The sequence below is a fragment of the Mustelus asterias genome, chromosome 13, assembly GCF_964213995.1.
Source record: "Mustelus asterias chromosome 13, sMusAst1.hap1.1, whole genome shotgun sequence".
NCBI classification, from domain to species: Eukaryota; Metazoa; Chordata; class Chondrichthyes; order Carcharhiniformes; family Triakidae; genus Mustelus; species Mustelus asterias.
In genome coordinates, this window is record NC_135813.1 from 6,565,055 (window position 1) to 6,582,611 (window position 17,557).

General features: G+C 42.3%; 1 protein-coding gene across 2 annotated transcripts in view; it reads left to right on the plus strand.

Moving 5' to 3' along the window:
- The window catches only part of usp20 (ubiquitin specific peptidase 20), a 65,881-nt gene that overhangs the window by 34,457 nt on the left and 13,867 nt on the right, over positions 1-17,557 (plus strand). For both annotated transcript variants that reach the window (XR_013499333.1, XM_078226257.1), the window contains exons 14-22: positions 418-512; positions 1,556-1,589; positions 3,104-3,149; positions 6,729-6,909; positions 8,694-8,820; positions 12,254-12,423; positions 13,106-13,187; positions 14,362-14,470; positions 16,068-16,170. Coding sequence is in view for 1 of the 2 variants with exons in the window: in XM_078226257.1 (XP_078082383.1) it covers positions 418-512; positions 1,556-1,589; positions 3,104-3,149; positions 6,729-6,909; positions 8,694-8,820; positions 12,254-12,423; positions 13,106-13,187; positions 14,362-14,470; positions 16,068-16,170 (947 nt within the window). In the remaining variant the exon portion in view is untranslated. The remainder of the gene's footprint in view (positions 1-417; positions 513-1,555; positions 1,590-3,103; positions 3,150-6,728; positions 6,910-8,693; positions 8,821-12,253; positions 12,424-13,105; positions 13,188-14,361; positions 14,471-16,067; positions 16,171-17,557) is intronic.

A 17,557-nucleotide genomic window follows, 5' to 3' on the forward strand; every position in this document is an offset into this window, starting at 1 on the left:
AGACAAATACATGAAAAGGATGGGAATAGAGGGATATGGTCCCCAGAAGGGTAGGGGGTTTTAGTTCAGTCGGGGGCAGCATGGTCAGTGCAGACTTGGAGGGCCGAAGGGCCTGTTCCTGTGCTGTAATTTTCTTTGTTCTTTATTAGGAAAAATAGCAGGAATTTCAGTTTTATAAACCGAAACCTGATTTAAGAGTTTTCTATCTTTGTATTTCAAGTGTAGATCTGTAAATTTTAACCGGGTTTTATTTAATCTGCTAGTTTTAATTCCATGTTGTTAATGGTCACTCACCTTTTTTTATTTACTTTCTGCTCAAAACCTATCATTCTCCTCCTGGTTGTAACTCTTGACTTTAGCTCAAAGCTAAAATACTCGCATTGACTGACCGTGGAATTTATACAATTCTCGTTGCAGATTTGTCGTGTCCTGCATCCCGAGCTGGTTCTGGGGTCCTGTAGTGACTTTAGAAGATTGTTTAGCTGCCTTTTTTGCTGCTGATGAGCTGAAAGGCGAGTTCAGTGAGATTTATTCTGTACTGTTTGCTTTTCATAGAAATACATAGAAGTTGCAACGTGGAAACAGGCCATTCGGCCCAACCAGTCCATGTCGGCATTTACCCTCCACGTGAGCATATAGTTCTTATCGCATTTACCCACCTTGTTCTCATATCCCCATTTTCCTTCATTCACCTATCCAGCCTCATTTTGTCCTAGTTTCTGCCTCAGCTGCTAACCCCAGCAGTGAATTCCACAGCCGTAGAACTTTGTGTAAAGATGATTCTCCTGCACTATATCTCCTATCCTTTATCTGCAACACTCTTTACGACATAGAGCATCGTTTGAATAGCTCTAGGTTTTTCACTTATACAGTGATCCCTGTGTTTAAGCAGGTGCCCTGGATAGCACTTTCAAAAAAAGGAGCGAGGGCGAGTTTTATCCTGGCCAAAGCCAATAGTTAACCCTCAATCAATGTTACTGAAAATAGATTATCTGATCATTATCACATTGCTGTTTGTGGGAGCTTAGTATGCACAAATTGGCTGGGATGTTTCCTAAATTCCAGCACTTGCTACTAAAAGTACTTAATTGGCTGTAAAGAGCCTTGGAACATTGCGAAAGGTGCTATATAAACGCAACTAATTTGTCTTTCAACCTCTTAAGTACTTGTGTTTAATTGACTATTTATAGACTTTTTTTTAAATCACTCAATGATAGATTTCAACTGCTGACTTAATAACCTGTCTGGAAAGCAGGACCAATTGAAACACAGTCCTCGAAGCCACTTGCTGGCCACGTGAGCATTTAGTTCTTATCACACGTACCTACCATGTATTCCTATCTCCAATTATCCCAGGGGTATGAGAACCAGGTGGGAAAATGTGACGAGAACTATACGCTGACGTGGAGGGTAAACGCCTTCTGGGACTCCTGTGTTCCACATCTGTCCTGTTTTCTGGACAGATTATTAGTGAGCAGTTGGAAATTATAAAAGTCTTACAAGTAACATCTTTAATGGATGCCCTCAAACTGTGTGTTTGGTTTTTTTTTTGCAGGTGACAATATGTACAGTTGTGAGCGATGCAAGAAGTAAGTTGGAATTTGAACCTGCTTTTCTTCGAGCTGTGTTTCCTCTAGTTCAGTGGTTTGTTCTGATCGGGTGCAACTGATGTTTTTAAGAAATATAATGGGAAAGTCAATTTGATCTTCGTACACGTTACACACAACTATATATTCCAGTATCAGCCTTGTGCTCTGTTTTGAATGAGACATTAAACTGAGGCCATGTCTGCCCTCTTAGGGCGTAAATCAACCAAGGTGTTATTTTGAGAGTAAGAAAAAGCGCAATAAAGGCAGAAAATACGAGTAATACTCGGGTCTAGTGGCATCCGGGTAGTGAGGAAATAAGAGTTAAAGTTTCAGGTCAATTACCTCTCAAAGCTCAGGAATGGGTGTTGGGAGAAGGTGCTTCCTGATACCTAGCACATTAAGGTTCAGAACACATGGGGATGCAGTTGACCAACATCTCCATCAATCTGTGTACTCCTTCTGATTCAAAGGCTATGAATAATCACAGATTGAAGTAAAACAGGAAGTGAATTGAACCACCCTGCTTTTCTTATCCCCTCTCCCAAATATCTCCCTTTAGTCGGCTTCTTGTAACTGTCCATTTTTAAGCTGATCTTTCTCTTCGCCCTATCTGTAACTGCAACACATTTTTGACTTGATTTATTATTGTCATGTGTATTGGTATACAGTGAAAAGCATTGTTTCTTGCGCGCTATACAGACAAAGCATACCGTTCAGAAGTGACGTTCACGAGGGGTCACGGGCTCAAGGTGAGAGGGGCGAAGTATAACTCAGATATGAGAGGGATGTTTTTTACACAGAGGGTGGTGGGGGCCTGGAATGCGCTGCCAAGTAGGGTGGTGGAGGCAGGCACGCTGACATCATTTAAGACTTACCTAGATAGTCACATGAGCAGCCTGGGAATGGAGGGATACAAACGATTGGTCTAGTTGGACCAAGGAGTGGCACAGGCTTGGAGGGCCGAAGGGCCTGTTTCCTGTGCTGTACTGTTCTTTGTTCATAGAGAAGGAAAGGAGAGAATACAGAATGTAGTGTTACAGTCATTGTTAGTGTGCAGAGAAAGATCAACTTAGTGCGCGGTAGGTCTTGTATCTTTTTCCCGACGGAAGAAGATGGAAGAGAGTATGTCTGGGGTGCGTGGGGTCCTCAATTATGTTGGCTGCTTTTCCGAGGCAGTGGGAAATGTAGACCGTGTCAGTGGGTGGGAGGCGGTTTTGAGTGATGGACTGGGCTTCGTTCATGATCCTTTGTAGTTTCATTCTGCACCCTCTCCTTTTCTTCTCCCCAATGTACACTATGAACTGTGTGTTTTGTCTGTATAGCGCGCAAGAAATACTTTTCACTGTATCCCAATACATGTGACAATAATAAATCAAAGTGAGAGTTGAATGGTTTGAGGGCAAGATAAATGCTTTGACACTGTTTAGATTGCAGACATAAATGTGGATTATTCCAATGTGTGCACGGTGTTTGCATTGTTTAAGTTCACCAATCTTGTGCGCTTCCCTTTTAAGGTTAAGGAATGGAGTCAAGTACTGTAAAGTCCTTAAACTTCCAGAGGTAGGTGGCAAACATCCAACCTACTAAGTTTTACTTGTCATTATCTAGTCTTATTAACCAGCTGCTGATGAAGTCATTCCTTTTTTTAATATGCAAGTCTGTCTACAATAAGTTGACATATCCTAATTGGAAGCCTAATTATGCAAAATATTGAAGTTGCCATTTCCATTTATTATGCTATTGTCTTGAGCTGCAAGAAAAAGTATCAAAATCACAGAAGTGGCTTTGTGTTCTATTTTGAACAAGCAAGCTTGCTACTAGAATAAGAACTGCATGAAATGATTTGAAGAAAGCCCTTTTGTGCTTTGGTGTTTTTTTTTCGCTCCAATGTACAAGTTTCTATTACTGTTCGATCACCAAACCAGATTTTGTTGTCATACACTAACAGCTTAATGGTAAATTTAAATCATATTGAACAGAATTTCATATGCAGGTTAATATGTTCCAGTTCTGCAATTCTACACCATTAGCTGTATATTTCAACAGAAGGAAATTAAATTCAGTAGTGAGGCTTAATTTATTGGATTTCTCATTCGAATACCGTAGCACCTTGTTACAATTGGTCCCCAGGCGAGGTCCCCAAATTTGTTAAACTCCGTCCCTTCTGTGGGAACTATCTTGGCGCAAGCCTCAATTTATGATTCCGGACAGGAAAACCTCCTAATGGTTACGTTCCCAGATGAGGAGGGGTGAAGTGGCTCCCTGTCTTTATTCAATCCCCCTCGTTGGTCACAACAAGGTTAATTTAAAAGGATCCCTTCCCTTGTGGATACCTTTTCCCAGTCCAAATGTATTTGTTTTAAAAGCAGCCAATTTAGTCAGCCTTTCTTGATAAAGAAAGGAAATTCATTAGCAATGCAAGAAAAATAATAAAATCACAAGCGCATACATGTGAGGTGAGTCCCCAAATAAGTTTTTTAAAAAAAGATATGCAATTCAGTCTTTGACCTTTTCCGTGAGGAGTAGATGGTGAAATGTTGCTAAGCTGCGTGGACCTGAGCTTTGACTCAAAGTTGATTAGTTGGTTTCGAGGTTCCTGTTTCAGCAGTTTGGCTGAGAAGATGCCCTACTTCCTTTTGAACCGTAGCATAGCTAAGTTGTTTTGCTCCCAGCAGTTGGAGACTGAGTGAGACTTAACCAGCCAGCATATGGATGACTCAGTCAATGCCCTTTAGCTGTAATCTTCACAGCACACACTAGCACAGTGGAACTAGGAAAACAGATTAGCACACAGAGACCCAAGTTGCGGTTGCTTTTTTAATTCCTTGTGTATTCCTGGAAGGGGAAACCACAAACCAGTCTGGGGCATAACTTAAAGTATGTGATTCCTGTTGAGATGATGATCAGCTTCCATTATCTCCACAGGAGATTACAGTTTAGTCTATATTGCTTCTTTCTTGAAATGACCCTGTCTGAATAAGGGTGTGACATTCAGTTGTCTCTCAGGACTGAGTATAATCCACGCAGGTACTTTTCAGACAGTCACTGAAATACATTCTCAGAATTTAAATTCCCAGTCATTTTTAGCTTAAATGACCCTTTTTAAGCCACATCTTATTTAAAAGTTCAACATGTCCATATCTTATTTAAAAGTTCAACATGTCCGTATGTAATATGGGCTATAATTCATTATGACCTGTACATGGTTTTGGCAAATCTATATCCAAACCACAAGTATATATTTTGAGGAAAATGAACCTATAATTATGACCTTGTACACAATAGTTTGTATAAAAATTTAGCATTGACATCTATCATTTCTTGTTTTTTTTCATACGTTGTGTGTATGTAATTGATACTTTATTTTTGCTGGCAACATTATAATTTTATGAATAAGTTCTTTTCTTTTGGTCCTATTTGGTAACCTTATTTCCTTTAAAGAAACATTCAGTATGAGACGGTTTTCAGTTAAATCATTAAATTAAAATACTGACCAGCCGTGACTGCATATTATCTGGCTATTTTAATCTCAGCTGCTTCTGAATCACCTCGAGTTCAGTGGGTATAAAGACTGTGTGGCAATAGGTAGGGACCTGCAATTGTTGTGATTAAAAGCAAATTACTGCAGGTGCTGGAATCTGAAGCAAAAACAAAAAATGCTGGAAAATTTCAACAGGTCTGACAGCATCTGTGGAGATAGAGTTCTGAGTCTGCTGACTCTTGTGATTAGTTTTATTTATCTTTAAATGGATAAAAGATTGAATCCACTGTGGCCTAGTGCCAGGCCAATTCCCAGTCCTCATGCCTGTACATCCCCCACTTTTTTTAATGTTGGGTCCACCTCCTTCAGACCTACCTGTGCCATTTCTGTGTGGAGGGGTGAGCTGTTTCCATACTGCAGCCCTTTAAAAGAACTGGGAACTTTGTAGGAATGGCAGATACTGACTTGTTGTGAGATAATTGCAATTTAGTAACTTCCTTCCCCCTATCTTGCCAAAGTTTCCCCCTCGCATTGTGAATTCTTTGTCCCAGCTGATCCAGCTTAGATTAGAAGATTGTAAGAGTGGTTACAGTTAATTTGCAGCAAACTCTGCTGTGGAGGAAGAGCAGGGGAATAGGACTAATTGGATAATACTTTTGAAGAACACGATGGGCTGAATGGACTCCCTCTGTGTTGCATGATTCTATGAAGTGGTAACTGCAGTAACCTTATCTAGGGACAGGGATTTGACGGGAGGGTAGTGTTAATTGTACATTTGGGCAGATAGCGTTGTACACTTGGGCGGATAGTGTTAATTGTATATTTGGGCGTTTAATTGTGTTCAGGTGGTTCACCTCTTCCCCTATATAGGAGCAGAATTGGCTTTTAGATAGTAGGTGCACCATAGGTAATGGCTTGTCTCTGTAAATAAAATCCTGTAAGTGTATAAAGACTTGACTCCAGTTCTATACTTCACCACCTGACTGAATTTTGATAGTCTCATGAGCACTGCATATAAATAACTTGATTGAGGCCTATTCTTGTGTGAATAACTACACTATTGTAGCAATTATATTACTTTTTAAAAAAGTTGTATCCAACACAGTGATGTAATTCTAGCAAATTTGAGGGCAAGGTCTTGCCCTCAATCAGCTGATGTAGGTGAAGGTTGCTTTATATACAAGATGGAGGGGGGGGGAGTCGGGTTAACTCTGGACCACTGGTTTGTGATGCAAGCATGGGTTCAGTTCCCGTACCGGCTGAGATTATTCATGAAGGCCCCGCCTTCTCAGCCTTGCCCCTCGCCTGAGGTGTGACCCTCAGGTTAAATCGCCACTTAAAGGGGAGAGCAGCCAATGCATACCTGGGACTATGGTGACTTTATACGATGGTAACACAGATCAGGAGAGACTTTAGAAACTCAGTACACAGTATCATCTGGTGGCCAAACCCTGCAATTGCATTGTGATAGTTGGCAAAGCAAAGCTGACTGGGGAATGTTGACAGCAGCCTACAATGGGAAGTGCTGACGGGGGGGAAACAAGGTCTTACTAACAGGAAGCAAATTTGGCAAACAGGAAATGTGCGATCTATGCAAGATTTGTAATCAGGTTTCAAACAGTTAGCATTAACTTTAAATTCTTGTCTCCCATTTCCAGATTCTGTGTGTTCACTTGAAGCGCTTTCGACATGAAGTGATGTACTCCTTTAAAGTAAATAGCCATGTGTCTTTCCCATTGGAAGGTCTTGACCTTCGACCCTTTCTTTCCAAGGAGAGCGCATCCCAAATCACAACCTACGACCTTTTGTCTGTTATCTGTCACCATGGAACTGCAGGCAGTAAGTGAACACTGTATAATTCTTTGAAACAGATAACGAATGCTTCACGAGAGTCTTGTGTTTAAAGTAAAGTTTTTAAAGTTTATTTATTAGTGTCACAAGTAGGCTTACGTTAACACTGCAATGAAGTTACTGTGAAAATCCCCTAGTCGCCACACTTCGGCGCCTGTTCGGGTACACTGAGGGAGAATTTAGCATGGCCAATGCACCCTAACCAGCACGTCTTTCGGACTGTGGGAGGAAACCGGAGCACCCGGAGGAAACCCCTCGCAGACACGGGGAGAACGTGCAGACTCCGCACAGACAGTGACCCAAGCCGGGAATCGAACCCGGGTCCCTGGTGCTGTGAGGCAGCAGTGCTAACCCACTGTGCCACCAATGCTGCTGCCAGTTTGGCTGTGACTGCTGTAGATGCAAATGTGTCTTCTTTTGTATTCCGGCCACTAAATTGTTCAAAAATCACAAGTTGGAAAGAAAAGTTGGAAAGAAAGAAAAGGGCGGCACGGTAGCACAGAGGGCGGCACGGTAGCACAGTGGTTAGCACTGCTGCTTCACAGCTCCAGGGTCCCGGGTTCAATTCCCAGCTCGGGTCACTGTCTGTGTGGAGTTTGCACATTCTCCTTGTGTCTGCGTGGGTTTCCTCCGGGTGCTCCGGTTTCCTCCCACAGTCCAAAGATGTGCGGGTTAGGTTGATTGGCCAGGTTAAAAATTGCCCCTTAGAGTCCTGAGATGCGTAGGTTAGAGGGATTAGCGGGTAAATATGTGGGGGTAGGGCCTGGGTGGGATTGTGGTCAGTGCAGACTCGATGGGCCGAATGGCCTCCTTCTGCACTGTAGGGTTTCTATGATTTCTATGAAAACTGTTGTAACCTGTGCCCCTCATTTAAAATCGCTGTTGTAAAATTGTAAACGAGCAATCTATAGTTTTTAGCTTCTGCAAAAATGGTGCTAAACTAATTGTTCCACAAGCTATCTCGAATAGATAATGTAAAGAGTGTTCTGGGAATATAGTCACTGACCTCCATGAGCTGTTGAGAACAAGGGAACAAACATATTCAAAGAAAGGTGCAGTCACCACCGCCTGTTAGTTTGAAGTCACAATCTGCTCAAAAATGATCACTTCTGAATGTGTGAATAAAACAAGAGTATTTTTGGTTTGAATGAAGTAACTTGGAATTAAAAGGCGTGGACTCTTGTATGGTTTTCAATTTAAAAAAGATACATTATGGCGCCCGTAGAAAAATAGAGATAAGTTGATCATTGAAGTAAGCTTTATGGCTGCAAGTTTAATTTTCTTCGTAGCCTGCACTGAAACAGACTGTGGAGCCTCAAGGGGCTACAGGTGCGTGCACGCACACAGATGCACAATCTTGCGTTCCCGTTAGTTTATTAATATAATGATTTTTGGTGTTCTGATTTAAGATTTATCCAGCATTTGAAGCAGCAGCCTTAAGAAGAGCTCTTCCCAAATCTCCAGCCCACAAATTTCAAGCACGATAAACCAGTGAGTAAGAAGCATACGGTCCACTCCTCTTTAATTCGAAATTTCTTGCATTCAAATTGAGTTTTATTTTATTACGCACTAAATTCCCACTTTACTCAGAATTCAAGTAACAGCCCCCCCCCAAAAAAAGTAAGTTTGAATTGTTAGGAGTAGACGAGTTGAACCCTGTTGCCTGACTTCAAGGGCCGGATTCAGCCAAGGTCAGATGTTTGTGCTTGGGTGTTTTTCAGTTTCCATCGATTGCAGTGATGCAACCTTCTACTAAACTGTTGTTTTTCCAGGTGGCCACTACATAGCTTATTGCCAGAATGTAATTAATGGCCAGTGGTACGAGTTTGATGATCAGTATGTCACAGAGGTCCATGAGACGGTCGTACAGAATGCTGAGGCTTATGTACTTTTTTACAGGTGAGGAACGCTTGAATGGTTATGGCTAAAATGTGCACCTTAAAATCTAGCGATCCAGATACTTAAGCGTATAATCCAGGCTGACACAAGTGCTACACTGTCAGAGGTGCCGTCTTTTTGATTGAGACATTTAAACTATGGTCCCATCTGCCCCCTCAGGTGGGCATAAATGATCCCATGGAAGTATTTCAAAGTTGATCGGGGGAATTCCCGCCCACCCTTAAATGTGAAGTTTTTTGGCACAGCTTCTTTATAGAAACTTGTCTTTTGTATACCAGTTCCATAAGGTACATCTCAAAGTAGTGCAACATGGCAGTACAAATTGTCTAGATTTGAATCTTACAGATTTAGAAACTGTTTTTCCTCACTCCATCTGCATAGTACAAAGCTCTACGTGATTCAGCACCTGGTAGACACTTGATAGATGTTATCAGTCACCCATTGGTACCTGAAGCTGGAAGCATCATGCCGATTTTCGACATCCTGGGGGGATACTCTGGCCTCCCTGCATGTGTTTCTCGTGGCGGGAGGCAATGCGTCGTTGGCTGGTGGTAGGATCTTCTGGTCCCGCTGCTATCAGTGGGATTTCCTATTTGACTGCTCTCCACACTGCTGGGAAACCTGTCGGGGGGGGGGAGGGGGAGGGGGGGGGGGGGGGCGGGTGCCGTCAACGGAATCAGAAGATCTCGCTGGCATGAACAACCGGAGAATTCCAGACCATATTTTAGTGCCGTCAGTGGTTTCTTATTAACCTTGCATGCTTAGCACCATTTTCTCTGCCAAGGTTTTTACTTCATAACTGTACGCAATGATCATGGTAGCAAAGGATGCTCCCTCAATTCTCTTTGCCCAACATCACCAGGCTGTGAACCAAGTATTTACTTTCAATAATAAGAAAACTGGTTTTTATGTCAAATTGTATTTTCTGTTGTTAGGGACCAGTTCAGAAACTCCAAGTACACTGAAGTTTGCCTAGATCCTAGCTGTTTTTGATTTTAGCATTAGTGTGAGCAGAGGTGTTTCACTCCAGGTGTGATTCTATTGACTCACTAGGAAGCCTTTATTAAAACAAACGATATTTAACAACACAGTTTAACTATAACAAGAATTAGCGAAGCTTTTACAAATGGAAATACTTAACCATGACCAGATGCAGTTATTAACTGCTAGCCTATCTCTGTTTGTTCCAATTTAAGCTCCAGAGAGAGAGAGAGGTAAGAGCTGCTGCTCCATGCAAACCCAAGCAGGCACTGCCTGCTTTTCTCTCTGTAAGCCTCGCTCCTCCCATTAGCGCATGACGTACTCTTGTCGATCAACCTCGTACTCTGAAACCCCAGGGGACAATCCAAAAAATAACAAAGCTGCATTAACCGGGATTAAAACAAACACCCCAATAATTAGGAGCAATTATTCATCTGCGTTCCCAGCAGGTGGGCTGCTGTTGCAGACAAATCGTTACCGTAATCAGAGCTGAAGTTTGAAACAGCCCCTTCATGAGAAAAATGACACACATACATTTCTTAAAAGCAGAGCATTGTCACACTGAATCAAAATGTGAACTGCTACCAGCAAAAAGAGTAATAGACTCTGCTCCTTTTATATATTTTCAGATAATTTAGTTTGTTGGTTTGGTAGTACAAATAGAGATCTAATTTTCAATCAAAATTAGTTGGTTTTCTGCATTCAGACTCTGTAAAGTTCTGCACTTGGAGCGACTTAGTGAGATAAAACATGCAGAATCTTGGAACTGACGCTATGCTTTTTCGAACTGCTTTATAAAGCGGATAGCTGATGGATGTAATGTCTCAAGAGTCAAATTGTGAAACATATATTGTCCTTGGGAGCCTTCTATCATTAGATCCATCCCACAATGGGCATGTTTTGGAGAACGGGGCTTGCTGTTACCAGAGTGAATCAGCATGGGGGTCTTGTGCTGGAAAAATGTGCTGTAGTCTTTCAAAGTTGAATTGAACCTGCTTCACTATGTTTCAAGCAACTTTTCAAAGCAAAATTACTCTCAGCTTCTATGACTTCCTTTTTGTAAAGGAAAAGCAGCTGGAAACTGAAGCAAATGTTTTCTGAACTATAATTTATCAATCATTGATTATGAAACAAAATGGATGCTCATAGACTGAGAAAATTGTAAACTTTTAAAGTTTAGTCACCACACTCTGCCTGTTCGGGTACACTGAGGGAGAATTTAGCATGGCCAATACACCTAACCAGCACGTCTTTCGGACTGTGGGAGGAGCACCCGGAGGAAATCCACACAGATACGGGGAGAACGTGCAGACTCTGCACAATGACCCAAGCCGGGAATCGAACCCGGGTCCCTGGTGCTGAGAGGCAGCAGTGCTAACCACCGTGCCACCCAGATGCAAGTTAGATTTCCAAGGCTGATGGGAGAGATTTTTGAAAGGAAAGTGTAGGAAATGGGAACAACATTAGGGGGATATTTTATGTATATGTTTAGCAAGTAGAATGTTAATAGAGTTGTTCTTCCTTTGAGGTTTTGGCCAATTTTCTCCCTTCTACTCCTGAATGTATTAATTCCTGCTGGACAATGGTTCTGCAGTTCATTCTGTAATCTGATGGGTTGACATTTAATTCTGCCATGAGATAGTAGCCTCCATTCTGAACATAGTTTCTGAATCCTTTTTGTACTCCAGGACTGTTTGACGCAGTGACCTGAAGCCCAGCCAAAATGAATTGGTTTACTTCTGCCAGAATTCTAAATGATGTCCAGAAGAAGATATTGCAATATTTTTAAGCTTAAATTTCCTGTAGCTAAATCTTCGGAATTAGGAGCAGAAGTAGGCAAATTCGGCCCTTCCAGACTGCTCTGCCATTCAAACAGATCATGACTGATCTCTTCCTGGTCTCAAATCCACCTCCCCAGATGTTCCCCATATCCCCTTATCCCTTTTTATATTAGAAATATATCTGTCTATCTCTTGAAATCATTCAATGATTCAGACTCCTCCGTGCTATGGGGCAGCAAGTTCCGCAAATTCACTACTCTCTGCAAGAAGTAGTTCGTCCTCATTTCAGTTTTAAATCTACCACTTCTCAGCCTGTACCTGTGACCTTTTGTTCTAGATCTTTGTGTATAACCTATGTTAATTTGGTTTACATTTGCAGATGAGCACTTGCTTTTTGTATACACCACTTCAAAACTTATTAATTTTGAAACTGATATTCAAAACGTTTTTGATTTAAAAAGTTATTTCATGATCACACTGCTCTTCTCCACTTTTGTGCTTGTGCTTTTTTCACTGTCCAGCCAAATAAATCTGTTTTCAAGAGTTTTCTGGGAAGCAGTGAAATGAGTATCTTTTATTCTTTGGGGAGCACCTGTGATTTTTCATATTGAGTTGTGTTCCTCTGCCACTCTTTTCCTCTCAGCTACTTTTGTTTTAAATGTATGTTGCAGGAAGAGCAGTGAAGAGGCAGTCCGTGAGAGGCAGAAAGTTGTAGCTTTGGCCAACGCGAAGGAACCCAGCCTCCTCCAGTTCTACATCTCCAGAGAGTGGCTAAACAAGTTCAACACCTTCACAGAGCCAGGGCCCATCACCAACCACACCTTCCTCTGTGCACATGGAGGTCAGCATGTGGGATTAGTGGAATTTTGATTTGATTTATTATTGACACATGTATTAACATACAGTGAAAAGTATTGTTTCTTGCATGCTGTACACACAACATACCGTTCATAGAGAAGGAAACAAGAGTGTACAGAATGTAGTGTTACAGTCATAGCTAGGGTGTAGAGAAAAATGAACTTAGTGCGAGGTAGGTCCATTCAAAAGTCTGTTGGCAGCAGGGAAGAAGCTGTTCTTGAGTCGGTTGGTACGTGACCTCAGACTTTTGTATATTTTTCCCGACGGAAGAAGGTGGTAGAGAGAATGTCCGGGGTGCAAAACCTTATGCTGGCTGCTTTGCCGAGGCAGTGGGAAGTGTAGACAGAGTCAATGAATGGAAGATCTAGCACCTGCACTAACCTAGAATTTGGCAACCATGGAAGTGGAGGGCATCATCATTCTTGAAAGAAGGAATTCTTAAAAATAGAGATCGGGGTTTTTAAATTGGAAGTATCTGTGTGTACGTGAGTGTCGGAATGTTGTAGGGATAAGTTTATTTTCCTCAGCACCTGTTGTCCAAGACCTGTAAGATGTCCAAAAGTGCTGAACTCTGACACCGTTCCCATTTTGTGAATTAACTCCTAAGTTTTGTTTTTGGTTTCCAAAATGACTGCAGGTAGCAATAATTTTTCTTTATTTTACAGGCATTCCGCCGAATAAGTATCATTACATCGATGACCTGGTAGTGATTCTGCCTCAAAACGTATGGGAATATCTGTACAACAGGCAAGTTTAAAGATTCCTGAAAATTGTAATGGACAATGTTGAAATGTCTGTTTTTGAAGAACTGTATTTTTTTAAATCAGGTGTTCTGATCTTTGATTTTTGACCTATAAAATAAATTTTTAACTTAAAAGAAAAAATAATTTTATCAATTGGCCAGATCCAAACCAAATAGAATATAGAATAGAATCCCTACAGTACAGATGGAGGCTATTCAGCCCATCGAGTCTGTACCGACCACAATCCCACCCAGGGCCTAGTCCCGTAACCTCTCATATTTACCCTCCTAATCCCGCTGACACTAAGGGACAATGTAACCTGCCCAATCAATCTAACCTGCACATCTTTGGACTGTGGGAGGAAACCGGAGCACCCGGAGGAAACCCACGCAGGCACGAGGAGAACGCGCAAACTCCACGCAGTGACCCAAGGCCGGAATTGAACCTGGGTCCCTGGCGCTGTGAGGCAGCAGTGCTAACCACTGTGCTGCCCCGCGTAAATGACTTTCGTTATCAGATGGTTACTGCTTTTGTTGTTGCCTCGATTGTGCTGCTTTTGAGGAGAGTGAACAGAAACCATCCACCACCTCTGACAGGAGAGTGATAGAATCAACTATTTGCATGGTGTGATTGTCGAGACATTTATACACTCACTCGAAGCATTGTGAGTCTTGAATATCTGAACTCAAGGTGAATATATTTGCCTTGAAAGAAGTCCAGCGACAATTTATCAAGGTGACCCTTGTCGAGATGAAAGACTGGATAAGCCTTGATCATATTCCATAGAGATGGGGAAGTTAAGGTTGATTTGACTGAGGTGTTTGGAAAGGGAATTAAGAGGTTAGAATGGGAATGACTCTTCCTTTCAGTTGTGGATTCCAAAACAGTTTTAAAACCGGAACGATTGGTTGAAAGAAATTCCTGGAAAAATGTGTGATATTGAACGCACGATCCCAGTAGATCATGAATGTTGATTCAGTTAAGGTGGTTAAAAATGACCATACTTACTTGACAACTAAGGACATTGAGGGATATGGAGAAAAGTTGGAGAATTGGGATTAATGGGAAAAGTTGTGCTGCCCAGCAAAGTGATGGATTGCCAGTAAATTTGGCAAACAGTCCAATCACCTAACGATGTTGCTGTATGTTTCAATGTTCCTCTCTTGTGATTGTGGCAGGTTTGGAGGCGGCCCCGCTGTGAACCATTTATACATCTGTTCCATTTGCCAAGTAGAAATTGAGGCGATTGCTAAAAGGAGGAAAATGGAAGTTGACACTTTTATAAAGGTTAGAGATCTCTGTGTCCTAAATATTTAACTAAATTTTTATAATTGTTTATTTAAATTTTATTCGTTGTTATAGAATTGCTACATATCTGTTATTGAAGTGGTTTGAACTCTAAGAGTTAAATTCCTGTAAGAGATGCCAAAAAAATTCTTTCATGAGGTGTGGGTGCCGCTAAGAACCAGAAGTTGGTGGCGAGATGCCCCTTGGAACTCCTGAAGTCCATCTGGTGCAGGTACACCCACCAAGCCGATGGGAAAGGAGTTCCATGGTTTTGAACTGGTGACCGTGGAGGATTAGTTGCTCATGGTTCGACATTTTAAGAAATAATTCCACACTTTACTTCGTCTCTCAATGTATTGTAGCAAAGTGGACATTCTGCTCTCTCAAAGTTTAAAGTTTAGCTGTGAGGGACAGCTCGGTGGATAGGATATTGGTATGTAGATAGGCTGGAAAATTGGGCGGGGATCCTGGATTCAGGATTCAATCCTGGACCGGGGAGCGGCGCGGGCTTGGAGGGCTGAAGGGCCTGTTCCTGTGCTGTATTGTTCTTTGTTCTTTATTTATTAGTCACAAGTAGGCTTACATTAACACTGCAATGAAGTTACTGTGAAAATCACCAAGTCGCCACTCTGTGGCACCTGTTTGGGAGAATTTAGCATGGCCAATGCACCTAACCAGCACGTCTTTCGGACTGTGGGAGGAAACCGGAGCTCCCGGAGGAAACCCTCGCAGATACTGGGAGAGCGTGCAGACTCTGCACCGAGTGACCCAAGCCGAGAATCGAAGCCAGGCTCCTAGCCCTGTTAGGCAGCAGTGCTAACCACTGTGCTAGAAACATTGGACTTTGGAACAGGAGTAGGCCATTCAGTCCTTCGAGATTGCTCCACCATTCAATAAGATCATGGCCGATCTGGTTGTGGTCTCAACTCCTTTGCTGTCTGCCCCCCCTCTCCCCACCCCCCAATAATCTTTGACTCTCTTGCAGATTAAAAACTCTGTCTTGAATATATCCAATGAACCAGCCTCCACTGCTCTCTGCAGAATCGAACCTAGGTCCCTGGCACTGAGGCAGCAATGCTAACCATTGTGCTGCCCACAGAGGCGCTCAGCCTCTGTCGCTCTGGAACTGGAGCATCATCTGAGTTACTTCTCTCCCCAACCGTGAGAAATCTCCTGCCAGTGGCACAGTGGAGATCAGTTGCTTTCATTGCAAATTCAATAAACTCTGGAAATTGGTGCATAAGCACACTGAGAGGAGCCTTCGACATTTGGACAAAGATTGAGTTAAAGCGAAGGAAATAAGTTTTAGATTGTACCACTTAATTAAAGGTAATTGCTGAAATGCTTTCAAGCTGGGCTGTTAATGGAGAGCAAGCTTCTTGGTTCAAAACTAAACTAAATTGCTCTTTAAGGACTGTATCAAGGCCATGCTGGGAAGATTGATCAAGATTTGAAAATCCAAATGAATCACCTTTGCTGCGCCAGTGATCTCCATTCAGCTAGTATTTAAATACTTGAACTAGTGGGCTTAGTAAACTAAAACTCAAATACCACCCTCTTTGTGACACCTTCTTCTTGTTATCTACCTTCCATTTAGCTAAACAAAGCATTCCAGGCCGAGGAGTCTCCCAATGTTATTTACTGCATAAGCATGCAGTGGTTCCGTGAATGGGAAGGTTTCGTCAAAGGCAAGGATAATGGTAAGAATCACTGTGTAGGAAATGTTTCTGTCAAAATAGAATGTGTTCTCTGAACTCTCCAGAATTATGCGTAATCGTTGGGATAGAAGTTTGATTTTAACGGGATTTTATCTAGACTCTTTTAAAAACTACCAAACAAATTACCATTTTACATCGAGAACCCTGACTTGAACTTTAGAGAAAATCCGTGTTGTGCATATTTTATAGGCACGTAGGAATTCCTGGATAAGAAAGACCAAGGTCTATCAAGCTCGTCCTCCCATCACGAAAGCAAAATACTGCAGATGCTGGAAATCTGAAATAAAAACAAAAAATGCTGGAAATACCCAGCAGAACTGGCAGCATCTGCAGAGAGAGAACCAGAAGAAAGGTTTCAGGTTAATGATCTGAAAAAACAATGACCTGAAATGATAACTCTGTTCTCTCTCCTCAGATGCTGCCAGACCTGCCCACTCACCTGAAGAAGGGGCTTGGAGCTCCGAAAGCTTGTGTGGCTTTTGCTACCAAATAAACCTGTTGGACTTTAACCTGGTGTTGTTAAACTTCTTACTGTGTTTACCCCAGTCCAACGCCGGCATCTCCACATCGTATTTATTATCAGCATTGCTGTTTTTATGTCATCTCCTGCCATCCTGGCAGTTGTGTGATACAATAGCACTGAAGCTGTTAAATTATGACAATCAATAGAATAAAATCCCCACAGTGCAGAACATAAGAGCTAAGAGCAGGAGTAGGCCGTCTGGCCCCTGAAGCCTGCTCCACCATTCAATCAGATCATGGTTGACCTTTTCGTGGATTCAGCTCCACATACCTGTCCGCTCACCAAGAAGGAGGCTGTTCGGCCCATCGAGCCTACATCAACGGCAGTCACACCCGGCCCTATCCCCGTAACCCCACGCAATTACCCTGCTAATCCCCCTGACGCTAAGGGGCAATTTAACACGGCCAATCAACCTAACCTGCACATCTTTGGAGTGTGGGAGGAAACCGGAGCACCCGGAGGAAACCCACGCAGACACGGGGAGAACGTGCAAATTCCACACAGTCACCCAAGGCTGGAATTGAAACCCGGGTCCCTGGAGCTGTGAGGCAGCAGTGCTAACCACTGTGTCATGTCCAAACCACCCCCCCCCCCCCCCACCAATGATGTTTTGTTGTGAATGTAAACCCATAATCCTGTATCACTAAACGTTGTAGAATCAATGGTGATCTCAAAAAAAATTAAAATTGCTTGATTTTTATTGTTCCCCCTCGGAGGGAATGAGGAAGGTTAAAGCATGGGGGTAATAGCTGTGGAGGTGGAATTCACAGTGGTATAATGTGTGAATTCTAGATGGACTTGATGGTCTAAATGGCCTTTTCAGACTGTGGACACCGTTTTTGTTGC